At 57.9% G+C, this 23,429-nt stretch overlaps 1 protein-coding gene across 1 annotated transcript in view; it reads left to right on the forward strand.

Annotated features, from left to right (window-relative positions):
• The window catches only part of KNDC1 (kinase non-catalytic C-lobe domain containing 1), a gene marked incomplete at both ends in the record, with an annotated part of 48,366 nt that overhangs the window by 19,899 nt on the left and 5,038 nt on the right, over positions 1-23,429 (forward strand). Inside the window, 18 exons of the mRNA XM_080694889.1 lie at positions 836-1,536; positions 2,611-2,725; positions 3,549-3,620; positions 3,704-3,765; positions 8,932-9,090; positions 9,569-9,646; positions 10,204-10,328; positions 10,697-10,876; positions 10,946-11,574; positions 11,826-11,970; positions 12,420-12,505; positions 13,184-13,596; positions 19,129-19,222; positions 19,305-19,402; positions 19,491-19,711; positions 22,229-22,342; positions 22,613-22,760; positions 22,843-23,022. Of these exons, the coding sequence (XP_080551015.1) occupies positions 836-1,536; positions 2,611-2,725; positions 3,549-3,620; positions 3,704-3,765; positions 8,932-9,090; positions 9,569-9,646; positions 10,204-10,328; positions 10,697-10,876; positions 10,946-11,574; positions 11,826-11,970; positions 12,420-12,505; positions 13,184-13,596; positions 19,129-19,222; positions 19,305-19,402; positions 19,491-19,711; positions 22,229-22,342; positions 22,613-22,760; positions 22,843-23,022 (3,620 nt within the window). The remainder of the gene's footprint in view (positions 1-835; positions 1,537-2,610; positions 2,726-3,548; positions 3,621-3,703; positions 3,766-8,931; positions 9,091-9,568; positions 9,647-10,203; positions 10,329-10,696; positions 10,877-10,945; positions 11,575-11,825; positions 11,971-12,419; positions 12,506-13,183; positions 13,597-19,128; positions 19,223-19,304; positions 19,403-19,490; positions 19,712-22,228; positions 22,343-22,612; positions 22,761-22,842; positions 23,023-23,429) is intronic.

The following is a 23,429-nucleotide window of genomic DNA, read 5'->3' on the forward strand; positions in this document are numbered from 1 at the left end:
ACACCCATAAAGCATGTGTAACCAACCACCTGCACACCCACGCATCCCACGAGCACCCATGCATGTGTGTGCACACACTTACTCAGTGGCTCTGAGCCTTGCAGGCCAAGCAATGAGGGTCAGGGTGGAGGTAGGGGCAGTCGAGCTGCCCTGCACAGCTGCGTCCTGGTCTCCTACACTTTCCGGTACACAGATGTGACATCTGCCTTCTGGTCCCACTTGCCCGCTCTAAGGATGCTGGTAGTCACTCACCCCCCATGTGCACAGCTGCTACAGTACACCTGGCATTTCCCAGCTCACACGGGACTCTGGGGGCATCTCGGGAGCCTCATGGGCTGCAGGAAGGGATAGTTGGAGGGCCTAGAAGCAGAGGTGCAGAGCTGCCAGGACTGGACAGAGTCACCAAAGCCCCGTGCCTGGAGACACTGCCCTGAGACACACAGGCAAGAGCATGCCCCACACCGTGTCCAGGTCCAGCTCCTCCCTGGGGAGCACGCATGTGACCATAATAGAAAAGGGAGGTACTTGGGATGAGGCCACTGGGTGGGCAAGGCTGCCCCACACCCAGCCCAGATACAGTTCTTCCCTTGGAGAGCCGTCCAGTGACTACAGTTGAAGAGGGGGTGCTTTGGGGTGAGATGGTTGGGTGGGCAAAGGCCAGCCCGGCAAGGCGAGGGGGCAGGGAGCCTGCGCTCAACCCCTCGTGGCTTGGTTAGGGGCCTGGGAGTGCAGGATGGAGCCTGCCCTGAGACCTGTGCTGGGGTGATGGGGGGCGGGGGCCACGGGGACATCACGGTCAGGCGCTTCACGTAACCACATCCTACTCTGTGCCCAGAGGTCACCGAGAACGCATGGAGGGGCAGACCTGCCTCAAGAAGCACAGGGCCCAAGAGGCCACCTGGAGACCGTGGCACCGACCCAGAGGCCCTGCCCCGGGCCCCCAGCCCCCAAGACCCAGAGCTGGGCCCCAGGTCCCTGCCCCACAAACCACTGCTATCACCCCCCATGAAAAATGGCGAGAGCCCTGGCCGGGAGGGGCTGGCCAGCCTCATCCTGGACACCAGGAGCCCCCTCGGAGAGCTGGACAGAGATGTCCTCAGGCGGAGCCGCCTGCGGAAGGTGCAAACACTACCCCGGCTGCTGCCCGAGGGCCCTGAGGCCAATGCCCTCTGCCTGTCGCTGACCAGATCGAAAAGCCAGCTGACCGTATCTGAATTATTTCCCCTGGACTCAAGGAAGGCCTTTCTGGAGGGGAAAAATGGCCTTTCTAGCTTCAAGACACAGCCCAAAAGCAGACAGTGGCTGGAGCAGGACCCCAGACTCCAGCCGGAAGGAGTGCTAAGCACCAGCCATGGCATGGACAGGGGCCCGGGGGCCCCAGCACGGCAGGAGACCCCACTCCCAGGCCAGGCAGAAGAGAGACTCCCACCCTGTCCAGCAGACTCTGCAAATGCAGGCCAGGAAGCCCAGATTCCTGCGAGTAATGAGAGAGTTCCAGAGGAACCTGAGGAGCTGGAAAGCACCACCAGAGAGCAGGTGGGTGGGCGCGGCCAGGGGGTCGGGCTTGGCTGGGTGCCTGCCGCTGCTCCTCCTGGGCCCACAGGCTCAGTCCACTGAGCAGCATGCCTGAGCCCTCACGCTTGCCCAGTAATTGCAGGTTTTCATGGGCTGCTCGTTCTTGAAGGAAGTACTGGATACTGGGGACTGGCCGGCAACCACATGGCCCCCAGGGCAGAGTATGACCCAGAAGCCCCCACAGTGCCAGCCCCACAAGCCCAGGCATGACCCAAGGTTAATTTCCATCTCAAACCACAGTGGGCCCCTCCCCCTGGGCTCTGGTCTGACCTCAGGGTCCTCACCCTGTCTTCTGTGTCCGCTGGGCCTCCAGAGCCTCCCATTACAATGTGCACGTCTGACCCCCAGACTGTGGCCTGGCCTCAAAGCAGAGGAAGTATGTCCTAGGCTCCAGGAAACCCTTTCACCTCAGTGTGTGTGCATGCATGTGCATGCATGTGTGTATGCGTGTGTGTGCGTGAAGTCATCCCTCTCCAGAACTTTCCCATCCTCCCAGGCTCCCCTCCCTGTGCGGGTTCCCGCTGTCCTGCTTTCTGATTCTATGAACATGGCACTCTGGGCACGCCCCACCAGGCCTGTTCTGTTGCCCCCTAGATCTATGCCCTGGCACAAGTCCGATTTCCTTGCTCTCTAGGCAGAGGGCTACCCCGTCCTCGATGGGCCACCTCTGCCACCACTCCCCAGCGGAGAGCCCCCTGGCTCTCAGGAATGCGCTGCCCCGCTGCCATGTGTGCCCGCCTGCAGCCGGCTCCCTTCTGCTCGGTGTTCCCAAAAGCAAGAGCGCCCGCGTGGAAATCCTGCTAGTTCCTCGAGAAACTGCTGTACAGCTTTTCCTGGCAGCTGCACCCTTCACAGTCCCTCGGCGGTGCTTGGGGACAGGCAGGCTGCGACAGAGGGCAGCCACCATGTCCCGGTCCTCCCCACGCTTGCTTTGAAGCCAGGCTCCCCAGTCCCTCAGCGGCAGCTGAGCTGGGGTGAAGTGGCCCTGCCTGTGGGACCAGGCGCCCTCACCTGCTGATGTGCTCCCTCCCGCAGTGCCTGTCCCTGCAGAGCCTCCTATCCATGCTGGGCCGGCCCTTCCAGGAGTACGAGCTGTGGGCCCTGTGCCTCGCCTGCCTTCGCGCTCTGCAGACACACGCCCAGCACCCAGGTAACGTCTCTCCACACCGCCTACACCTGAGCCCAGGGCAACCAAGGAACAGAGGGGTGGAGGGTGGCAGTGTCCACACCATGAAGGCTCAGCACTGTCCATGATGTCAGCCAGGGCAACAGTGTCCATACCATGAGTCAGGGCAGGGGCAGCAAAGCTCTGGCCTGACCTGGATCCCTGTGGGCAGCTCCAAGGGAGACAGTGGGAGTCACTGCATAGAGTGTAGGCCTAAAACCAGCAGCCCCTGCTACAAAGAGGGAGGGAGCCAGGGAGTGATGTACGCCTGCAACCCCAGCACTTGAGAGGCTGAGTCAGGAGGATCACAGGTTCAAGGCCAGCCTCAGCAATGTAGCAAGCCTCTCAGCAACCTAGAGAGACCCTGTCTCGAAATAAAAAAGAGAAAGGACTGGAGATGTAACTCTGTGGGTTCAATCCCCAGCACTGCAGAAATAAATAAGTAAATAAAATAAGATGAACAGAAGGGCTGAAGGACAGTCAGAGACACTGCCATCGGCTGCAGTGAAGAGCTACCCTGGGCCCAGGTCTGGGGGCCTGAGCCCTGGGGCAGGACCGGCTCTCCCGGGCCGCACTGCATGGACCCCTGGCCCTTCACCAGCTCCCTCTTGTTCCCACCCTGACGAAAGCACGGTCACCAGTGCTGGTCACCGGGCAACTCTGCCTGGGGGGCGGAGAGGCAGCTCCCGGGGCTGTCCACTCCTGCGGGGCAGGCCGAGCTTCCACGGCGGGAAGTGCCCAGCCACGCAGGCCCCGAGCCTGGTGTGCTGGCGACACTAGGCTGCCCTCACGACCGCCTCTGTTGCAGCCTGCCTGTGCCTGGACAACGTGCTGGTGGCCGAGGATGGAGCCGTGTGCTTCGGGCCGCCCCCTGCCAATGGTACGCAGCAGCACTCTGGGCCCTGGGGCTGCATCCCAGCCTTGACCAGAAGAAAACCAAACTAAGCCAGCTTTCTCTCGTAGGCTCTTACAACTCCTTCTTTCTGGCCCCTGAGGTGGCAGAAAAGAAGCTGGTGACAGAAAAGGTAAGTGCCCGTTTCCCCTCGCCTCCCGCCCCTATCTCAGCCCCCTCCGTTTCCCCTCGCCTCCCGCCCCTATCTCAGCCCCCTCCGGTGAGGGCTAGCTGCAGGGCAGGACGCAGACCAGAGGCCCCTCCACACCTCCCTCGGCAGACTGCACTGCGGGCGCACCGGCACTGCAGCCCCTCTGAGGGTGCAGGCAGGGGCCTCCTGAGCCGGACCCACCGCTGGAGCCCCTGCCTTGCTAGGCCCAGAGTGCCAGGGCTCAACGGTAGGCATCATTAAACAGCCTTTATGAAAATTTAATGGACTTCACAGACTTTCAGTACAATTAGATACCGTACACTCCCCTGAGTCGGGCCTGCCTCCGCTCTGAGGACAACATAAAGCGCCTCCATAGGAATGCTGAGCGCTCTGCACATGCCCTAAAACACTGCACACGCTTCATCCCAGCACTCGGGAGGCTGAGACCGGAGGATCACGAAGCCAGCCTCAGCTACTAGTGAGGCCCTGTTTCCAAGTAAAATATAAAATGGGTCTGGGAGTGTAGGCCTATGGTAAAAAGCCCCTGGGTTTCATCCCCAGTACCACACACAAAAAAAATACCTGAAACAAATTGTAGAACATCTCAGCAAAGAAATAGGAAGTTTCAACAAAGAAATAGAAAATTAAAAGGAAAACTAAATGTAAATTCTAGAACTGACTTTTTAAGAGCCCTCCGTGGGGGATAGGGATGTCGCTCAGAGGTAGAGAGCTTGCCTAGCATGCTTGAGGCCTAGGGTTCCATTATCAGCACTGTTTAAAAAAAAAAAAATCAGCCGGGCATGGTAGCACACGCTTGTCATCCCAGCATTCGGGAGGCTGAAGCCGGAGGATCACTGTTCGCAGACAGCCTCAGCTACTTAGTGAGGCCCTCTGCAACTCAGTGAGACCCGGTTTCAAAATAAAGAATAAAAAATAGGGCAGGGGCTGTAGCTCAGAGGTTGAATGCCCCTGAGTTCTATCCCCAGACCTGCAAACATAAATAAATAAATAAATAAATAAATAAATAAATAAATATCAGTGGAACAGCAGCATAGAGAGTCTGCAGAAAGAAATGGTGAAATGGAGACAGAGTCATAGCAATTACTCTACTTGGAGAAGAAAGAAAAACAAAACCAAAAAAAGTTTAAACAGAGCCTGCGGACTGTATGGGACTCTAGTGAAAGACCTAATACCCGGGTCATCAGAATCCCCAAAGGAAAGAAGGCAAAAGGGGCAGAAAAGGCACTGAAGGAATAACAGACCCAAACTCCCAACAGTGGCAAAACACGTACACATGTAGGTTCCAGACACTGACAAAACTTAAACGGGATAAGTCTCCAAAGAAATTCACACCGAACACATCAGAGTCAAACTCCACAGACCGCTAAAGAAGAGTGCAGAGGCGTCACAAAGGGGCCCAGCTCAAAGGAAGCTTGTCACCCTGGGACGGGAGAAGTGCATGCCCTCCGGCTCCAAGAGACGTCCAGCGGGAGCGCTGCCACCGCCACTGCACAGCTGTCCCTCAGCAATGGAGGAAGTGTCAGGATAACCTCGGTGAAAGGGTTAAGAATGTGTCGCCAGCAGATATCCCTAAAAAAGTTAAAGAACGCCATTAGCCCAGCACAGTGGCTCTGAGACAAGACAGGCAGGTCTCAAGTTCAAGGCCAGCTCAACCCTGTTTAGCAAAACCCTGTTTCTCAGAGGTTCAATCCCCAGTAAACACACACACACACACACACACACACACACACACACACACACACACACACTCATAAAAAAAGGAAGAAGCCGGGCGTGGTGGCACACGTTTGTAATCCCAGCAATCAGGAGGTTGAGATCGGAGGATCCCGGTTCCCGGGCAGTCTCAGCTGCTTAGTGAGGCCCTCTACAACTCAGTGAGACCTGGTTTTAAAAATAAAGAATAAAAATTAGGGCAGGGGTGTATCTCGGAGGTCAAATGCTCCTGGGTTCCCAGACCCACAAAAAAAAAAAAAAAAAAAAAAGGAAGAAGGAGGAAGGAGGAAGAGAAAGGAGAAAGAAAGAAATATTAAACAAAATATACGTGTAAATTAGCTGGGTTTAGTGGTGCACAACTTGAAATTCCAGCAACTCAGGAGGCTGAGGCAGGAAGATCACAATTTGGAGGCCAGCCTGAGCAACTGAGTCTCAAAAAATGAAAAGGACTGAGGGTGAGGACTCAGGGGTGGAGCACTCCTGAGCTCAATCTCTAGTAAAACCTCCCTACATACACACAAAATAGATAAAAATGGAATTTGAAAGCTGGGCGTGGTGGCGCACGCTTGTGATCCCAGCATTCGGGAGGCAGAGACTGTATGATCAGGCTTCTCGGACAGCCTCAGCTATTTAGTGAGGCCCTTCACAATCAGTGAGACCTGTTTCAAAAATAAAAAGACTAAAAAATAGGGCTGGGGGTATAGCTCAGAGGTACAATGCCCCTGGGTTCCATCCCTGGTACCACACCAAAAAAATGAAATTTGAAAATGGAGAGAAAAGAAAGCACAAGTTGCCAACACCAGGAATGGCAGAGCGGGTCTCCAGAGGCAGCCAGCGTGCCAAGGTCCCACGGGAACCACAAACCTCCCCGCCCACATGGGACCACCCGGGTGAAAGAGGCCAGATCATCGCAACAAACTGCCACAATTCACCCAGTTCACAACAGATCATTTGAATAGCCCATTGCTATTGAGGAAAATGAATGCATAATTTTAAAACTCATCAAAATACATCTCTAGGACCAGATGGTTTCTCTAGAAAATTATGCCACATGTTTAAGGAAGAATTAACACTAGTTCTACACAACTTCTTCCAGAAAGTAGAAGAGGAAAAAACTTTCCAGTTCATTTTATGAAGCTAGTGTCACCCTGATCCCAAATTTGAGTGAATTCCCAAAAAAGTCAGTATCTTTCATGAGCAACAACCCACAAAATATGTGCAAATGGAATTCAGCGATATATATAACAACTATACACCACGAGGAACCGGTTTTCTCCCAGGAAGGAAAGTCTGGTTCAATATTTGAAAACTGATGAAGATTAACATGTTAACTGGCTAAGGAAGAAAAATCCAACAATCTTATTTAATGAATAAAATCCCATGATCATATTAACTAATGCAGAAAAAGCATTGGACAAAATTCAACACCCATTCATGACTTTACCAAGAAAACTCTCAGAAAAGTAGAAATAGAAGAACCCATCTCAGTTTGACAAAAAGCATCTACAAAAAACAAACAGCCCACAGCTAGCACTGTGCTCTGGTTAAAGCCTGCGTGCTTCCTGAGGTGGGAGCGAGGAAGAGGCCATTGTCACCACTCCAGCTTGGCATCCTGCTGGAAGATCTCGCAAGCACAAAGAAAAGCACAGAGGCTGGGATGGGAGAAATGCAACATAGACGTAATTGTGTAGCAAACCCTAAGAATACCGGGGCACTAGCACTTACAAGCAAGTTCTACAAGTTCACAGGATGTGAGATAAGTATTCAAAAGTAGATTTAATTTTTGCAGATAGACATAGACATGTGAACACAGGAATGAAAGAATCAGCCCAGCCGGGCGCGGAGGTGCACGCTTATGATTCCAACACTTGGGAGGCCGAGACTGGAGGGTTGCAGGGTTGCAGCCAGCCTCAGCCATTTAGTGAGATACTCTGCAACCTGATGAGACCTTGTTTCAAAATAAAGAATAGAAAATAGGGCTGGAAGGTAGAATGCCCTGGGTTCCATCCCCAGTACTGCAAAAAATTAAAATAATAAAATAAAATTGGGCTGGGGGTGTACCTCAGAGATAGTATGCCCCTGTGTTCAATCCTCAGTACCACCAAAAAAAATTAATCCATTTATAATCTCTCAGAAAATGAAATACTAGGGCTGGGACTGAAGCTCAGAGGTAGCACTTTTGCCCACCAGGCACGAGGCTCTGGGTTCCATCCCCAGCACCAAACAAAACAAAAACTTCGACGTAAGTGGATCATGTTGACGAGTAAATCAAAGACATTCTCCAGGGTGAAAGGCAGCCAGTCTCTAGCCACACAGCAAAAGCACCTCCCATAACAGCTTCTACAACAAAGAAAATGATAAGCTGACCTTCATCAAGTCCAGAACCGCCCAAGTGTGGGCTTTCTTCCAGGTTTGCATCAGTAGGCTAAAGAAGAAAAATCGCATGCTCTTATCCATACATGCTGAGTTTTTGACAACGTCCAGCACCCACTCATGGTAAAAAATTAAAATAAAAAAAAAACTTCCAGCAAACTAGGAATAGACAAGAATTCCTCGCCTGGATGAGAAGAGCTGCAGCTCCCGCTGGGTACCAGATAGGTGCCCCAGTGCCAGGTCAAGGGAAGCCCCAAGAACGCCTAAGACCACGGCAGGCTGCACATTCCTCTTCACCGGAGTCCTGGCTATGCCAGCGAGACAAGAAAAGGAAATGCAGAGATTCAGATTGGGAAGGGAGAAATCAACCTGCACTCGCTCACAGATGACAGGCTCATCTGCGTAGAAAATAACAAAACGGAACCACTGGTCAAGCACGTCTGCCCCAGCAAAGACCTTGCCAGGCAGTGACAACAGGAGTGACATTCCAGCCTGTGTCTCACTTCAGTGTCTCCAGTGCCAAGGTTGCCGTGGATGAAGGAGTGGGCTAAACAGCCAGAGGGGTTGGCAAGGACCGCTGGCCCCAGGGCTCTCATGGGGACGTGGCATGTCTTCAGCAGGAGATGGAGCGGTTGGTGCGTGGACGTGCGGTGCAGCTACTCAGAACCCGCTGGCAGCTCGCATCTGGCTGGTGGGTACGAGTGGCAGGCATAGGCACTGCACAAGGGGCTGGCTGCCCTCAGGCTGCTGGGTGCTACCCAGGAAGGAGCACTCAGGGAAGGAGGAGGAAGGATCTGGGAGGCCCAGCAGGAGCTTTCCACACTCCCACCTTTAAACCCAAACAGGAGTGCTTGTACACATACAGACCCAGGCCTTCCCCTGGGCCCCCTCTGGAGTCTGGATAGGGTGGCTCCAGGCTCAGGGCAGGCCACCACTCAGTAGAGCTGTACCTTGGTGTCCTGTTGGGCCCAGGGTAGGGGCAGGTCTGCTGGTCCTGGCTGGTCCTGCTGCTACCACCACCCTCTCTCCACCCCCACCCAGGCCTCCGTATACTGTGTGGCCGCTGTCCTGTGGACCGCAGCCAAGTTCAGCATGCCCCGTGACCGCAAGCTGGCCCTGCCACGCCGGCTCAAGACCCTCCTCCTGGACATGGCCAGGCGCAACGCCCCCGAGCGGCCATCCGCGGCCGAGGCCATCAAGGTAACTGCACTCTGGCCAGGGTCCTGCTCACTGTCCCAGGGCCTTCTGACCATTGGACAGAAGTGTGAATTGTATCCCCAAGGTAGACAGTGTAGAATCACCCTGCAGCCTTCATGTTAAGAATGCTCTTACTGTAACTATCTATAGAGTTTCTCTTTTACCTATAGTTCACGAGTTTGGGGCTCTTTGTCTATTGCACGCGCACAGACTCATCCTGACCCTGCTCCACTGTGGTTCAGCAACAGAGCCATCTATCCTGGTTCTGTGCTTCAAGCAGTCAGTGGGGTTGGGAATGGGGAGTGGCCTGGCAATGTTGTCCAGGCTCCACCTGTATCTGTAGACACACAGAAAGTCCAGACTCTGAGGTGCACCCCCCTGTGGAGAAGCCCTGGGGTCTTCTCGCTCCTGTTCCCCACCCTTGCACCAGCTGAGGCCTGGCCACCTGCACCAGCCTGCCTAGACCATCTCCTGCTTTCAGGTGTGCGGCAACTACCTCCTTCAGCGAGGCATGAACAGCAAGGCCATCCTGGCCCACCTGCGGGCCTCCACCCACAAGGTAAGCAGGGATTCCGAATCCAGGGCGGCTCCTCACGGTGCCAGGTGCTGGAGGAATCTGCCTTTCCTGTTCTGCAGACTCAGAATCTAGGAAGAAGAGGCAGAGCTGCTTCCTGCTCCAGGCTCCTTAGTGATCTCCACCAGCCCCTGGTCCTTCTGGGTGTGCGGCTGACCACACATGCTGGGTGGCAGTATTACTGGGGAGGGGCTGTCTGCTCTCGGTCCCATCTCTGGGGTCCAGCAGAGCAACTTCAGATACTCGCAGCATCCACTGACCAGGTGGGCGGATCCAAGTGGGGCCCGGCCCCAGGATGGCAGGCAGGCACCCGCCCCAGGGCACTGGACTCTGGCAGGCCACCCCCCTCCCACCCACTAAAACCCTACCACTGCCTTGCTGAGGGGAAGGAAAGCCTCTCCACACCCCTGCTTCAGCTCTCAGAGCAGAGGCCTCGGTGCCTGCACACAGCTCCTTGACTGGCCAGTGGCTCAAGAAGCATGGCAGAGCAGGTGTCCACGCACTATGTCCCCCAACCGGCCATCTGTGACCTTCTATCCCAGGTCCACCAGGAGGAAGAGACCATCAGTCTCCACAATGCCTTCTCTGTGGTGGAACTGAAACCCCGATCGGCACCCGCTCCCGAGCCCGGCCCAGGTTGGCCTGCCTGCCCCAGCCCCTGCCCTCAGTGCCTCCTGCTCATCCCACACCCCTGTCCGCCCTGGGGTCCAGCTGCAAGTGGAAAGGGCGACCACATCCTCCCAAAGCCCAGGGAGTTGTGTCCAGGGGGTGCCCTCTAGCCTGTCCCTCCCACCTCCTCCCTGAGCTCCAGATCCCCTCTGCCACCTCCCCCGGGAAGGAGAACCCTCCAGCAGCCCTCAGCCTGATGCTGTGGTTTTCTTCCAGCCTGCCCCCAACTCAGGCCCTCCAGACATGGTCATCCCCACCTAATACGGAGCAGGCCATGGGGGTTATGGGAGGGAAATGCACCAACCTGGGGCTGGCAAGCCAGCGGGGCCTCAGACAGGGGCATGCCAGAGCACCCGCCCACCCCAGCTGCCCGCTGTCCCCAGGTTTTCTGCCAGTCAGCAGCAACACCCAGCTTGTGGCTGTGCCGGGGCCCGTGACCAGCCCACCATCCTGCCACGAGGGGGACAGCAGGCTGCCCGACGCCTTCACCCCAGAAGCCACTCACTTTAAGCCCATCATCCTGGCTCAAGATGCAGGTGCAGGCAGGTGAGTGTCCCCACCCTCACTGGGGCATCTGGAGGGGACGGCCCTTCTGACTCCTCTTCCCTCCCACAGGGACCACCCAGCCAGCAGCTCTGAGGAAAAGAGTGGCCTGCTGGATGAGGAGGAAAACAGGGAGCCGGTGGCCCAGAATCTCACCATGGCCACCAGCCTGAAGACCACTGAGCAGCCAGCACCTGGGCCTGGGCCTCAGGAAGAGTCAGTCTCATGCCCCTGGGGCCAGGGATGGTCCTGCCAGCAGGACCCGGGCCCAGGCCCAGCCAGCCAGCCCGAGGGGGTCGTGTCGGTGGTGCCCGGTCCTCCCGTTCCCGCCCCGCCCCAGAAGGCATCGACACTGCCCCCTGAGTTAGGGCCAGATGGCCAGGACCCACTTAGAGCCACTCCGCCCCCAGGGCCCACCCCAGCCACCCATGGCCCACGAAGCAAGCCGCCCCGGAGCAAGGCCACCGAGCTAGAGGGCCCCCGGCCAGCCACACGGGGCCCCATACTGGCTGCCGTGATTCCAGACAGCCATCCTGAAAAGCCCAGGCCAGCAGACCGCAAGTTCTGCCTGTCTAGTGTGGACACCTCATCTCCCCCGAAGAGGACAGCCTGCCCCTCGCTGCAGGAGGTCATGCGCCTCATCCAGGAGGAGTTTGCCTTTGATGGCTACCTGGAGAATGGGCTGGAGGCTCTGATCATGGGTACGGGGCCACAGACTAGGTGGAGGAGGCCGTGCTGCCCACGGGTATTGGCAAAGAAGGGCTTAGCGGCCGGCAGGGGCTGCACCCGGAGGACAGTGAGGGAGGCTCGCAGAGCAGCCCAGAGCCTCGGGCAGGAAGTGTGTCTGAGTAGCCTGCCCCATCCCCACCCCAAGCCACTTCCCCGTGTGACCAGGCGCGGGATCCAGATGGCCCCGGCCCACATTCCAACCTGCCTGTCTCTGTGAAACCAGGGGAGTATATCTACGCCCTGAAAGACCTCACCTTTGCCACTTTCTGCGGCGCCATATCCGAGAAGTTCTGTGACCTGTACTGGAACGAGCAGTTGCTGGAGAACCTCTTCAAGGTGGTCAACGAGCCCACCTCGCCCGCCGAGAGGTGGGCACTCGTGGGCCCCAGGCCTTCCTCCCAAAGCAGTGGCAGCCCAGGGCCCCGTCCCCTCGTGCTGCCCACAGCAGCGGCCTGACTCTCCCAGGGCCCTTGCTCCTCCCGCTACCCAGCTCTGGCCCCCACGTGATGACAAGGCCCTGATGGCATGGCTGCTGCTGTTGGGGTGTGGCGGGGACCTCACTTGGCAGTTCACCTACCTATTCAGGGAGTAAAACTAGCCAGGCACAGCATAGCCCCGGCCCCATCTGTGAGCTGAGCTGGGGAGGCATCCTGGACTCTGTCCAGGGGGCTCTGCAGCAGTACCTCGGCGTGCCCGCCACGTGCATGTGTGGTCCACTTCTCCCCAGTGAGCCAGGCAAGACTGCACTGTGGGCTTCTCTGCACAGGCCAAGACCTCGCCCAAGTGGCGGGGCCTGACCAGTTGTTCTGATTGTCAGCACTTCTGAGGAGCCGGGGTCTCAGCCTGAGAGCTCACCGGGCGGCCACTCACTGTCCAGCAAAAGGCCCTCGCTGCATGGACTGGGTAAGAGAGGCCTGCACCACAGGAGGTGGGCGAGAACCCACAGAGGCTCTTCTGGCTCTTCCTGTGGAGGCTGGGGTTATAGGAAGGGCTTCCAGCAACAAGCACAGCTTTGTTCGGGACCCCCAAGGACCCCGTTGGTGGTGGAGTGGCTCCTTCCCCCTTTCCCTTGCCAGCCACCAGCACAGTGTTGAGGGTTTTGCATCTCCCCTGAAAACATGAGCCGTTTAAACACCCTGAGCTGATTTCCCCGGATGGTTAGCTTAGGACACTTGGCTCAGCTGAAAACTGTGACTCCCCAAAGCAGTCTGAGGAAGCAGAGGTGGGCTGGTGGCTAGTCACCCATCTGTCTGATGGCCAGGCAGGGCCTTGGTGGTGTCTCTGTTCCTGTTTAAGCAAATCGGAGAACAGATAAGCAGGCCTGGGCATGGGGTCCCCCTGCCTAGGAGGCCAGCATGACCAAAGCCCTCCCCCTTGGCTCTGCTGGCACAGCCACACAGCTGGGACCCTTCGTGAAGGCATCTGACCTCTTCCATGCGGCATGAGCGACAGCCTCCCCAAGGATGGAAGTGCTGCCCACTGACCCTCATCTGTCTTTCTCCCTCCTCTCTCTCTCTCTCTCTCTCTCTCTCTCTCTCTCTCTCTCTCTCTCTCTCTCCCTCCCTCCCTCCCTCCCTCCAGGCAAGGAGAAGCTGGCTGCAGCCCGGAGCAGCGGGGCTCCCTGCTCACCCACCACGAGACCAGACAGAGACTCCGACACACTCTCACAGGGAAACTTTGAAGTGGGATTTCGGCCTCAGAGGTCCATAAAGGCTGTACAAGAAGAGCAGCCCAAGGCAGTCGACAGGCAACAAGGCTCTGGCCTGGAGCAGGCCAGCAGGGCTTCAGATGCAGACACAGTGGCCCAGCTGGCCAGGCCTGAGGAGTGTGGTGCGGCCGTGTCTCTGGGCCCAGCTGAGTTCCAGAGCTGCAGCCCCGGCTGGTCCAGCGCCTTCTACGAGGCTGACTGCTTCGGAGCTGACGTCTACAACTATGTGAGGGACCTGGGGAAGCAGAAGGCCAGCGGGCAGCCTGAGCCTGAAGCCCAGAGCCCAGTGAGTCCAGGGCGTCTGCCCCCTGGGGGGAGGGGGTCATCGCGGCTGTGGGGATGTGGCAGGCAGAGGACCCTGCACAGGCAGAGCTTCTGGGTCACCAGGGGTAGGTGGCAGCGTGTTGAGCTCCTGCCAGGCATCCTCACTCATGGCCCACCAGTCAGGCCCTGCTAGCCCCTCTGCAGGTCCCAGCAAAAGTGCTCTGCTCGCTGGGACATTTTGGGAGCAAGAAACACCTTTCTTTCCTGTCCACCGGCACCTGGGCGCCAGGTGATAGGCTCCAAGAGGTCACCTGACCCCCACGTGGCGAGGCCCAGGCCCAGGCCCGCCCCACTGGCCTGAGGTGCGGCCTCTTCCTCCCTGTTGGCCTGGCCCTTGGCTGACCACTGTGAGAGGAGAGCAGCAGCAGGTCTCACTGCGAGTCAGGCGGGACTTCCTGGAGGGCAGCACCATCCATTTGGGGGAGCCTGCGCCTGGGCAGTGGAGCACAGGGAGGCTGACTGGAGCAGAGGCCGGGCCAGCTCTGTGTGCAGAATTGCCAGCAGGGCTGTGGGTCCACGGCCATCGCCTCTGCCCATCGGGCCAACGGCGGCCAAGCCCTCAGCAGGCCTAGCCACACAGGCCAGGCCCCTCTGGGCCGAGGCAGGAGGGAGCCACCTTCAGATGGCTCCTGCCCCCCACCTTGGTACCATTTGTCACCTCCGAGCCCCAGCCCCAGCGCAGGAAGTGCCCCAGCCTGGGTTGGGCACCTCGGATGGCTCCTTCTTTGGTTTGCCTCCCTCGCCGTCCTGTTAAGATTTCTCTTTCTGTTCAACCGAGGAAGCACTGGCGCCTCAGGTGTGGGGACGGCCTCTGCTTTCTGAGGCTCCCCAGGGAAGACCAAGGGCCTGGTGAGCAGGGGCCAGACTACACAAACCTCCACCGACTGGCCTGGCCCAGATGCCATGTCCAGCATGGGGAGCCCACGGTGCCTCCCACCTCTTAGACCAAACAGCGGCTCAGGACCATGAAGACAGAGGACCCCACAGGTCTGTGGGTCTCATTGCTTCTGCCCTGTGGGTCCTCATCAGACTTCCAGGCTTTTCATGCACAACTGGACACCGTGGAGTACCAGGGTAGCCATCTTTCCTGAGCACTGGCTCACTCCCTGGCCCCAAGCTTTCCTGGGAGCCCAGATGGCCACATGCCCATCATTCTCACAGTCACAGGAAACTGAGGCTCAGAATGAGGAAATGGCAGAGCTGGGGAGAGGCCAGGGCAGCCCTGGTACCTCCAAACATGAACAGCTCCAGAGACAGGGCCACCACCAGGGCAGTCCTAGGCTGGGCCAGAAGAGGTGTGAAGGATCCTGAGAGTCCCAGGGCCCAATGGCAGGAAAGGAGCCATGCACATGAGCATCTGCTGTGTGTTGTTCTAGAAGGGACCATGGTCTCTGTCCTCAAGAGGGCCTTGAAAACGTACTCAACACCGGCTCGGTCAGAAGACCCAGCAGGGCCAGCGTTTGTCTGACTAGTGTGGGATCCTACGGTTGGGACCAGTTTCCTTGAAATGCCGACGCATCCTGAGCTGACTGAGCGCAGTGGGTGTGCACCCTGGATACACCGGCCAGCTCAGTGTCACTGCAGGGGCTCCTGCTAGGCAGGCTGGCTGCCTTCGGGATGCGTGAGGCCAATGGTGAGGAGGAATCCTATCATTCCCCTTTGTCACCTGGGAAAAGGTCAGCTGAGTTTCCCATGGCCTAGTCTGCTTTGGAGGATGGTTTAGCTGAGACCAGCTTGGCCAGTTGTCTCCTTGAGGAACTGAGTCTGCTGCAAATGCACCAAAGCTTACCCAACTTGGGGACAGACTTCACCCTTGCAATCCAAAGAGCAAGGTCCACGTGGCAGGCGCAGTGCTAGGGAGGGCGGGCAGCTCTGGCCACTTGAAGCACACACAGAGCAGCCAAGCACCTGTGAAGGCCTGTGCAGCGTGCCAGGCAGCATGTGCGCCTGCCACTGCAGACACGGCCCTTGGGCCGCCTGGCCTGGCTGGGTGCTCGGTTTTGCTCTCCTGCTGCTAGAACAGGCTTTGCTTTCTTGCTTGGGTGCTGGCAGTGCGGCGGTTCATCCCTGCGGTCTTCCTTTCTCTGCAGTTTCTGATTCCCAGCTTCCTTTCGATTATTGTTTTATGCGTCCACCCTATATTTATTAACCACTTGTCCAGTTTAACACAGCAACCTAAACCGCACCTCAAATCAGGCACATGTACTTCTCCAGCAAACAGAGGCTCTTGAGCTTTATGATGTTCTGGATTGAGTGTGGCTGGGAAGACTGAACTTGTGCCCTGCTTGGCTCCAAGCCAACTGGTCCAGCTGCTCTGTGCACCCTCCAGTGTGTGGCCCTCAGAAGACACCAACTCTGTGTTTCCATCCCATATATTTTGTGAATTTTGACTCATGTAGATTTATCTAAAATCAGTCAAAATTCCTTCTCAAAGAATCTGCCATTCAGGAGCTGGGCATGGTGGCACACACTTGTAATCCCAGCATTTGGGAGGCTGAGACAGGAGGATCACAGTTCATGGCCAGCCTCAGATACTTAGCAAGACCCTGTCTCAAAAAAAAAAAAAAATAAAAAATCAGGCTGGGGTGTAGCTCAGAGGTAGAATGCCCCTGGGTTCCATCCTCAGTACTACAAAAAAAAAAAAAAAAAAAAAAAAGAATCTGCCATTCAGTACCATGCCAAACTTTGCTGACAAGTATGAACACTAGCTCTGCAGCCCGAGGTTGACTGACCCATCACTGCCCTCGTGCGAGCCGGTTCTAGCAGGCAGCAGGCATGTGCTGACCCCTCAGGGAACCAACTGCCTGGTACCCAAATCCTCTGCACCCATCAACCTCCTCAAGGGCTGCCAGCATTAGCATGTCCACAGCAGACAGGGATGAAGGGTGGACAGAGCCTAGGGTGGGCTGGCCTCCAGGGTAGGACTTAAGTTCTGCGGCATACCACCACTGTCTTCAGAAGCCAGGACCACAGAAAAGCAGATGTGGACAGATGTGGAGACACTAGGCCTCACTCTGGCCAGCAGACGGCAGAACATGCCTGTTGACATGGCTCCATGGGTGCCTTCATTCACCATCCTCTGCCTGCGTGGTCCACAGGATGTTCTCAGTCTGTACCATTTGTACCCAGCCAGGAGAACTTGGATGCTGCCCACGCGATGTCATCGTGCTTTACTAATCAAGACATGCGGCCAGTGGCTCCAAGTGGGAGGCCCTGGCAGTCCTGGGGTGACCCTGCTTCCCACCTGGAAGAGGAGCTGGCTCAAGCAGGAAGCTGTGAATCAAGCCTGCAGGCGGCAGCGCCCAGGTCTTCTGCAGAAGCACCTGGAGAAGTGATGTCTCCGCAGCCTTGGGGCAGCTGCAGGAGCCTCAGCAAGGTTCCTCCAGGAGCATCCACAGACCTCTCGAGGTCTAAGTTGGTTTTCTCTAGGTGTTTGGGAGACTCTGCCCCAAGTCTGTCCAGCTGAGCTGGAGCAGGACCCAGAGGTACCGAGGGGCCTGGATCAGCGCGAGCCTCTGCAGAGAGGAAGGCCTCTGCTCATTCCAAACCCCCTCCCCACACACAGCTGCCCTGGGCCCGATGTCAGTCCCAAGCATGGCTCCTACACCGTGTGTAGTAGAAAACAGCCACTGAGCCACTCACGGAGATGGCATTCGAAAATTCAAATAAAAGTACTGCCTGTGGTTTTCATTTTGCTCAGCCGTTCACCCCAAGCAGTTAACTGCAGGGCACTGAGACTGTGGGAAATGGCGTTTGGACCCAGCTGCCACCATCACCCGGGTATGCAGGGTGCAGCTGGCTTCAAATTCACACTCCCATGTGGCCATATCAGAGCCTGAGGTCCCAGGACCTGGGATCCATTTGGAGCTGTGCAGGGACCCCGAGCAGTCCCTGCCCTCCTCTCCTCCTGCCGCAGCCCAACCCCTTACTGTGGTCCACACCAGTCTTCCTTCTGCAACAGGGACAGCCCAGGCTAAGTCTCAACTGAGCGTCCACAGACCCCTCTAGGGTCCAGACCTGTTCCACCTAGCGAGGCCCTGGGGACAGGCAGGGAGGCCTTGCGGCTCTTTCCTCAAAGGGAGGGTGTCTCTGGATTCTGTCTCTCACTCACCACCCTGATTCCCTCCAGTGACCTGGAACAGGGGACACTGCCAAGGTGGCTGTCCTGCCAGGAACTCAAGGCACCCATGGGGGGAGGAGGCAGGCAGACTTCAGAATGTGTGAATGTCCTCCAGCATCTCATCCCAGAACCAGCTCAGACACACCGGGGTGCAGTGGCAGGAGTGGACCATGGGGCCCAGGCTCCCCTGCCACCTAGCGTTCAGTACCCTAGGCTCACATCCCACTTTCCTTGCAGCGATGAACTGGGACCAGCAGGGGCCAGTTGTTCCCACTCAGCTGAAGCCCCTGCTTGGGCAGGAACTTGTATTCCAGACAGGTTTGGAGGATCACACCCAGATGTGCACATGCTTGCACATACCTGCCTGGGGGTGAAGGAGGGGCAGACTCCAGCACCTGGGCCTAGCCGGCATGATGGTGCAGCCCATGCGCTCCAGGGAAATTTTGGGCGCAGGGCTTTGCTGCTGGAACCCACAGGGTTGGTCTTCTTTCCTCTTAATTTAACCAAAGGCAGGCCCCAAAGACACAGGGATGTACTCTGGAGAGACCTCAGCTCTGTAGCAGCCCCACAGTCCCAGCAGCACGGGGTCCTGGAGGTACCGCAGCCACATGCACTTGGACAGGGAGCAAACTTGGACCATTGTCCATTTCCACAGGGCCCAAAGTGTGAGACGTGGGTTGCACAGTCCACCCACTGTATAGCTGTTGTCCCAAGTTCCCCTAAGGCCTGACCAGGTGAGAGCCAGGACAGGCTGCCCTATGGCCAAGAGGCCAAGCAGCCTACCCTGAGCCTAGTACTGCCCAGTGAGGCCAGAGACCATGGAGGGGTCTTCTGGACCACACACACAGGAAGAATGCCAGACTAGCTTGCAAAGTGGTCTTTGCCTCCCCAGGCCCCACCTGCAGCTAATCCCCAAGACCAGGGAGACCCCAAAGAGTCATGGCCCTGGCCATGGTCCTTTGACTGGAGGGCAGTGGGACCAGCCTAGAGGAGGCGTGGGCATGTTCCTGGCAGGGCAGGACACAGGGGCAGGCCAGACCAGGGCCCACAGACACTAGAGCCCACCAATAGGCACTGATGGGCCCTGACACCTTTGGCAGATGGCCAGAGAGGGTGACAGTCCACTAGGTACCCACTGCAAAGGGCCAATGGAGCCTACTTCCTTCCAGGTACAACCATCCGCGCGCACCTGCTGACCACCAGGTGCGCACCTGCTGACCATCCTCCCTTTTGTCTTCTGTGGGTCGGCCCACAGCTTCCTCTGCTGCAGAGTTCCCAGGACGGCCTCCCGAGCTGAGTGTCCCCCACCACTGTGCTTGTCTTGCCCTTGCATACTGGGCCAGGCTGCCGGGCTCACACTGTGCTTCCTCTTAGGAGGTGGAGCAGCAGCTCCTGATAGAGAAAAGGAACTACCGGAAGACCCTGAAGTTCTACCAGAAACTCCTGCAGAAGGAAAAGCGGAATAAAGGTAAGACCTGCGGCACACTCCTCTCCGGGGCCGATGGGCACTGGCTCGGGAGCCGCCTCCTGCCGACACCATCCACCTGCAGGCTCCGAGGTAAAGACCATGCTGTGCAAACTGAGAGGGCAGCTGGAGGAAATGAAGTCCAAGGTGCAGTTCCTCGGCCTGGTCAAGAGGTACCTCCAGGCAAGTGGTCACCCTAATGTGGACCGACCCTTGGTTGTCATCAGCACAGGTCACCCATGTCAACAGTGCCCCCCGCCACCCTCCGCAGGTCATGTACGCAGAACGCTGGGGCCTAGAGCCCTGTGCCCTGCCAGTGATGGTGAATATGGCCGCGGCCCCCTGTGATGCGCTGGACTTCAGCCCGCTGGACGAGTCCTCCTCCCTCATCTTCTACAATGTCAACAAGCATCCGTGTGGGGCCCGGCAGACGAAGGCCCGCATCCTGCAGGCAGGCACGCCACTGGGGCTCATGGCCTACCTCTACTCCAGGTGCGCCAGGTGCCCCGGGTTGCCCCTCGGCTACGAGATGTTCACAGCAAAAGGGAGGAAAAGTCAGGAGGAAGGAAATGGGCCCCGGAGGCAAAGTGAGGCAGGAAAAGCCCGAGAAACGTGTGAGCAGGCTGCAAGGTTGACTGTCAGCAGTCAGCTGCTACGTGGCCCAGCTCCTGGCTGAGGCCTGGGGAGCCTCCTGGCGTGCCCCGGCGGGTGCTGGGGGAGAACTGGGCACAGCTGCTAGACACACCATTGGGCACTGAACATAAACACCCTGGAGCCTGGGCCACGCCTGGCCCTCCCTTGCCGTTCTCTAGGTCAGAACACCCATGGCCAGTGTCAGGCCCAGGTGCATGGTGCTTGGTGGAGCATTACTGTGTGAGCAGCTCGGGTGTATCAACCAGCCCTAGCGGTCTGCACTGGAGCCCTTGCTCCCTACTGCAGGAAGAGCCCTGGAATCACTCGCCTCTGCCCAGGCCACAGAGCACCCTCAGGGCTGGTGCATGACTCTCCCCTAGGCCTCCACCCCCCTTCCCCACAGGCCTCTTGTTCCCAGGCACTGGGGATGCCAGGCAAGCAGGCTCTCTTCTCTCCACCACCTGGTCTGGGCCTGGCCCTGGGGCCGGAGGGATCATCGGCCCTCCCAGAGGACATTGCAACCCCCAGTCTTGACACCACTTTAAAGCCTGGGTCCTCTGGCCCAGGGCAATGGCAACCCCAGATCTGATCAGCAGGTGCCAGTAGAGCCTGCAAGGACAGGCAGGGAACAGGTCCCTTCGGCAGAGGCCCAGGCCTCCAGGGCAGCTGCCTCTTCCCCTCATCCCAACTTCCTAAGGCGGGCCGCTCCTGGTCATGCTGGCACCTCCTGCTATGTATGACCCCAACTCAGTCTCCTTCTCACCTACAAGGTAGTGCCCCCCACGTATGTCTGCATGTGTGCCCAAGGCAGTGTGTGATGTGTGCGTGTGCAATGGGCACGTGTGTGTGGTATGTCTTGGGTGTGCTTGGGTAGCATGCAATGTAGTATAATGTGTGATGTATGTGTATGTGTGGTGTGTCAAGGTATTGTATGGTCTGGGATGCAAGTGTGTATGTGGCATGTTGGGGCACTGTGCGGTAGAGTATGTATAACTGTGGGAGTGTGCATGTGTATGGCATACATGTGTACTGTGCATGTGTGTAGCATGTGGGTGTGCACATCTGCCCATGATGGAATGTGTGTGTGGTATGCATGCATGATCTGCATGTGGGTATGTGTGGTGCGGGGACGTCATGCAGTTTCAAGTATGTGTTGCATGTGGTGATGTTGTATGGCTTGAGGCCCGTGTGATGTGTGATGGGGTTTTGTGCTGCTTCGGCATGTGATGGGGATATCATGGGCTTCGGTTTGTGGTGAGTGCTGTAGGGAGGTATTTGACTTGAGCATGTGTGATGTTCAAGTGTGGTGTGGAGATGCTGTATGGTGTGTGATGTGGGGGATGTTGCATGGCTGGGTGCGTGTGGTGCGGGGGACACTGTGACATGGGGGATATTGTGCTGCTTGGGGTGTGTGAGGCAGGGACAATGTGTGGCCTGGGGCATGCGCGGTATGGAGGATGTTGTGTGGCTGGGTGCGTGTGGTGTGGGCGTGTCACATGGCTTGGGTGTATGTGGTGGTGGTCCATCACGTGTCCTGAGTGTTCATGGTGTGGGGATGCTGTGTGGCGTGTGATGTGGGGGATGTCGCGTGGCTGGGTGCGTGTGGTGCGGGGGACACTGTGTGGCTTGGGCATGTGTGATGTGCATGGCGCTGGGCAGGGCCCCCCTGGCGAGTGGGAGCCCACAAGGGCTGTCCAGCTCCAGGGCCTCGTGCCTCACCTTTGCAGAGCAGGCTGGGTCTGGGGCTGCTTGCTCTCTGGCTGAGCTGCGGCACCAGCATCCCTGTGCCCAGGTGTGCTGGTTTGGACACAGCATCTTCCTCCCAGGACTCCTCTGGCTGGGTCTCTGCGTCGCAGCAGGCTCTCCAGCGTCCAGCCCCACATGCAGGGCGGGGGCTCTGGGAGGGCTGTGAGGACCCGGGAAGACACACGGTGAACACAGGTGCGCTGCCTAATGTAGGCTCCCTCCAGCCACCTCTGCACGCAGCGCCCTCCACAGGCAGGATGCAGAACAGGAGGGCCTCCACGCCTCTGTGGAAGGCATGCTTGGCTGGCGTCAGATTTGATCCATAACCTGTCTACTTCCCCGCAGCTCTCCTGCCCACCACTGTGGACAAGGCATTGTGCCCTCAAGTAGGACTCACACACACACATTCACTCACAGGCCTCACACACTCACACACACAGGACGCACAGCGCACACTTGCGTAGCTCAACACAGGCACACTCAGAACTCACACAAACTCACATGCACTCAGCGCACGCCTATCCACCCACACAGCTCATACACACTCATCGCCCCAGATGCTCCCCACCAGGCAGAGGGCGCAGGGACTGCCCGGGAGACCTGAGGCTGAGGCCCTCTGTCCTCCTGCAGCGACGCCTTCCTGGAGGGCTACGTCCAGCAGTTCCTCTACACCTTCCGGTACTTCTGCACACCACACGACTTCCTGCACTTCCTCCTCGACCGCATCAGCAGCACCCTGTCCAGGTAGCACCCGGGCGGGCTCCTGAGGCGGGCACAAGAATCGCAGCCTGGTAGGGGTGAAAGGCGGCCTTGCTGGGAAACCCAAGGTGGGGAGGGAGGGGCAGCTGAATGCAGAGGGTGCAGAAAAGGTGGCCAGAACATGGCCAGGCACCTGGGCTGATGGGGGTGGCAAGCAGGTCGGTGACCTCTTCTCTGGTCTAGCCTCTGCTCCCCAGTCTCCCCCACGCACCCCACCCACAATGCACAGGCTGGGTGTGTCCTGTCTGCCTCCAGGGCCCACCAGGACCCCACCTCGACCTTCAACAAGATCTACAGGCGGAGCCTCTGCGTGCTGCAGGCCTGGGTGGAAGACTGCTACGCCGTGGACTTCACGAGGAACTCAGGGCTGCTGGGGCGACTTGAGGACTTCCTGGCCACCAAGGTGCATGGCGCGGGCAGCCCGCTGGCTCTGCCCCGCTAGGTGGGGCAGGCAGAGGCCGCAATGCACACGTGCTTCTGCCTAGATCCTGCCCCTGGATGGCTCTGCAGAGCACCTGCTGGGCCTCCTGGAGGTGGGCACTGAGCGACGGGCTGACGGCACCCCTCGAGGGGCAGACCTGGAGGACCCCAAGGAGGCTGAGGAAGACAGCAGACCCTTCAATGCCCTCTGCAAGAGGTTCTCAGAGGATGGCCTCTCCCGGAAGGTGGGGGCCTTTCTCAGGGAGGGCTTCCCTGGACAGACAGGTGCAGTTCCCCAGACCCCCAGGGCATGGCACGCACACACACAGGCATACAGGGCTATGCACACCCCCACCTGGACCCATATGCACACACACATGTGTATACCTAGACACACGGTGCATGCTCTCCATGAACGCCCAGGCACCGATCCTGATGGGCTGGCACTCGCGTCCCGTCCCACCTGTGCTGAGCACAGATGGCTGCCAGGCTGAGCATGAGGAGGTGGGTCCCACTGTGGCTCGCCACACTCACCCTGACCCTTCAGAGTGCTGGGTGCCAGGCCCCTCTGTGGGAAATAAGCAGGCTTTCAACAGTATTTGGGGACAGCCTCTGTGACTGTGTCCACTGGGATCTGCTGAAGTGACCAGGA

The sequence above is a fragment of the Muscardinus avellanarius genome (genome assembly GCF_963383645.1).
Source record: "Muscardinus avellanarius genome assembly, chromosome: 4".
Classification (NCBI taxonomy): domain Eukaryota; kingdom Metazoa; phylum Chordata; class Mammalia; order Rodentia; family Gliridae; genus Muscardinus; species Muscardinus avellanarius.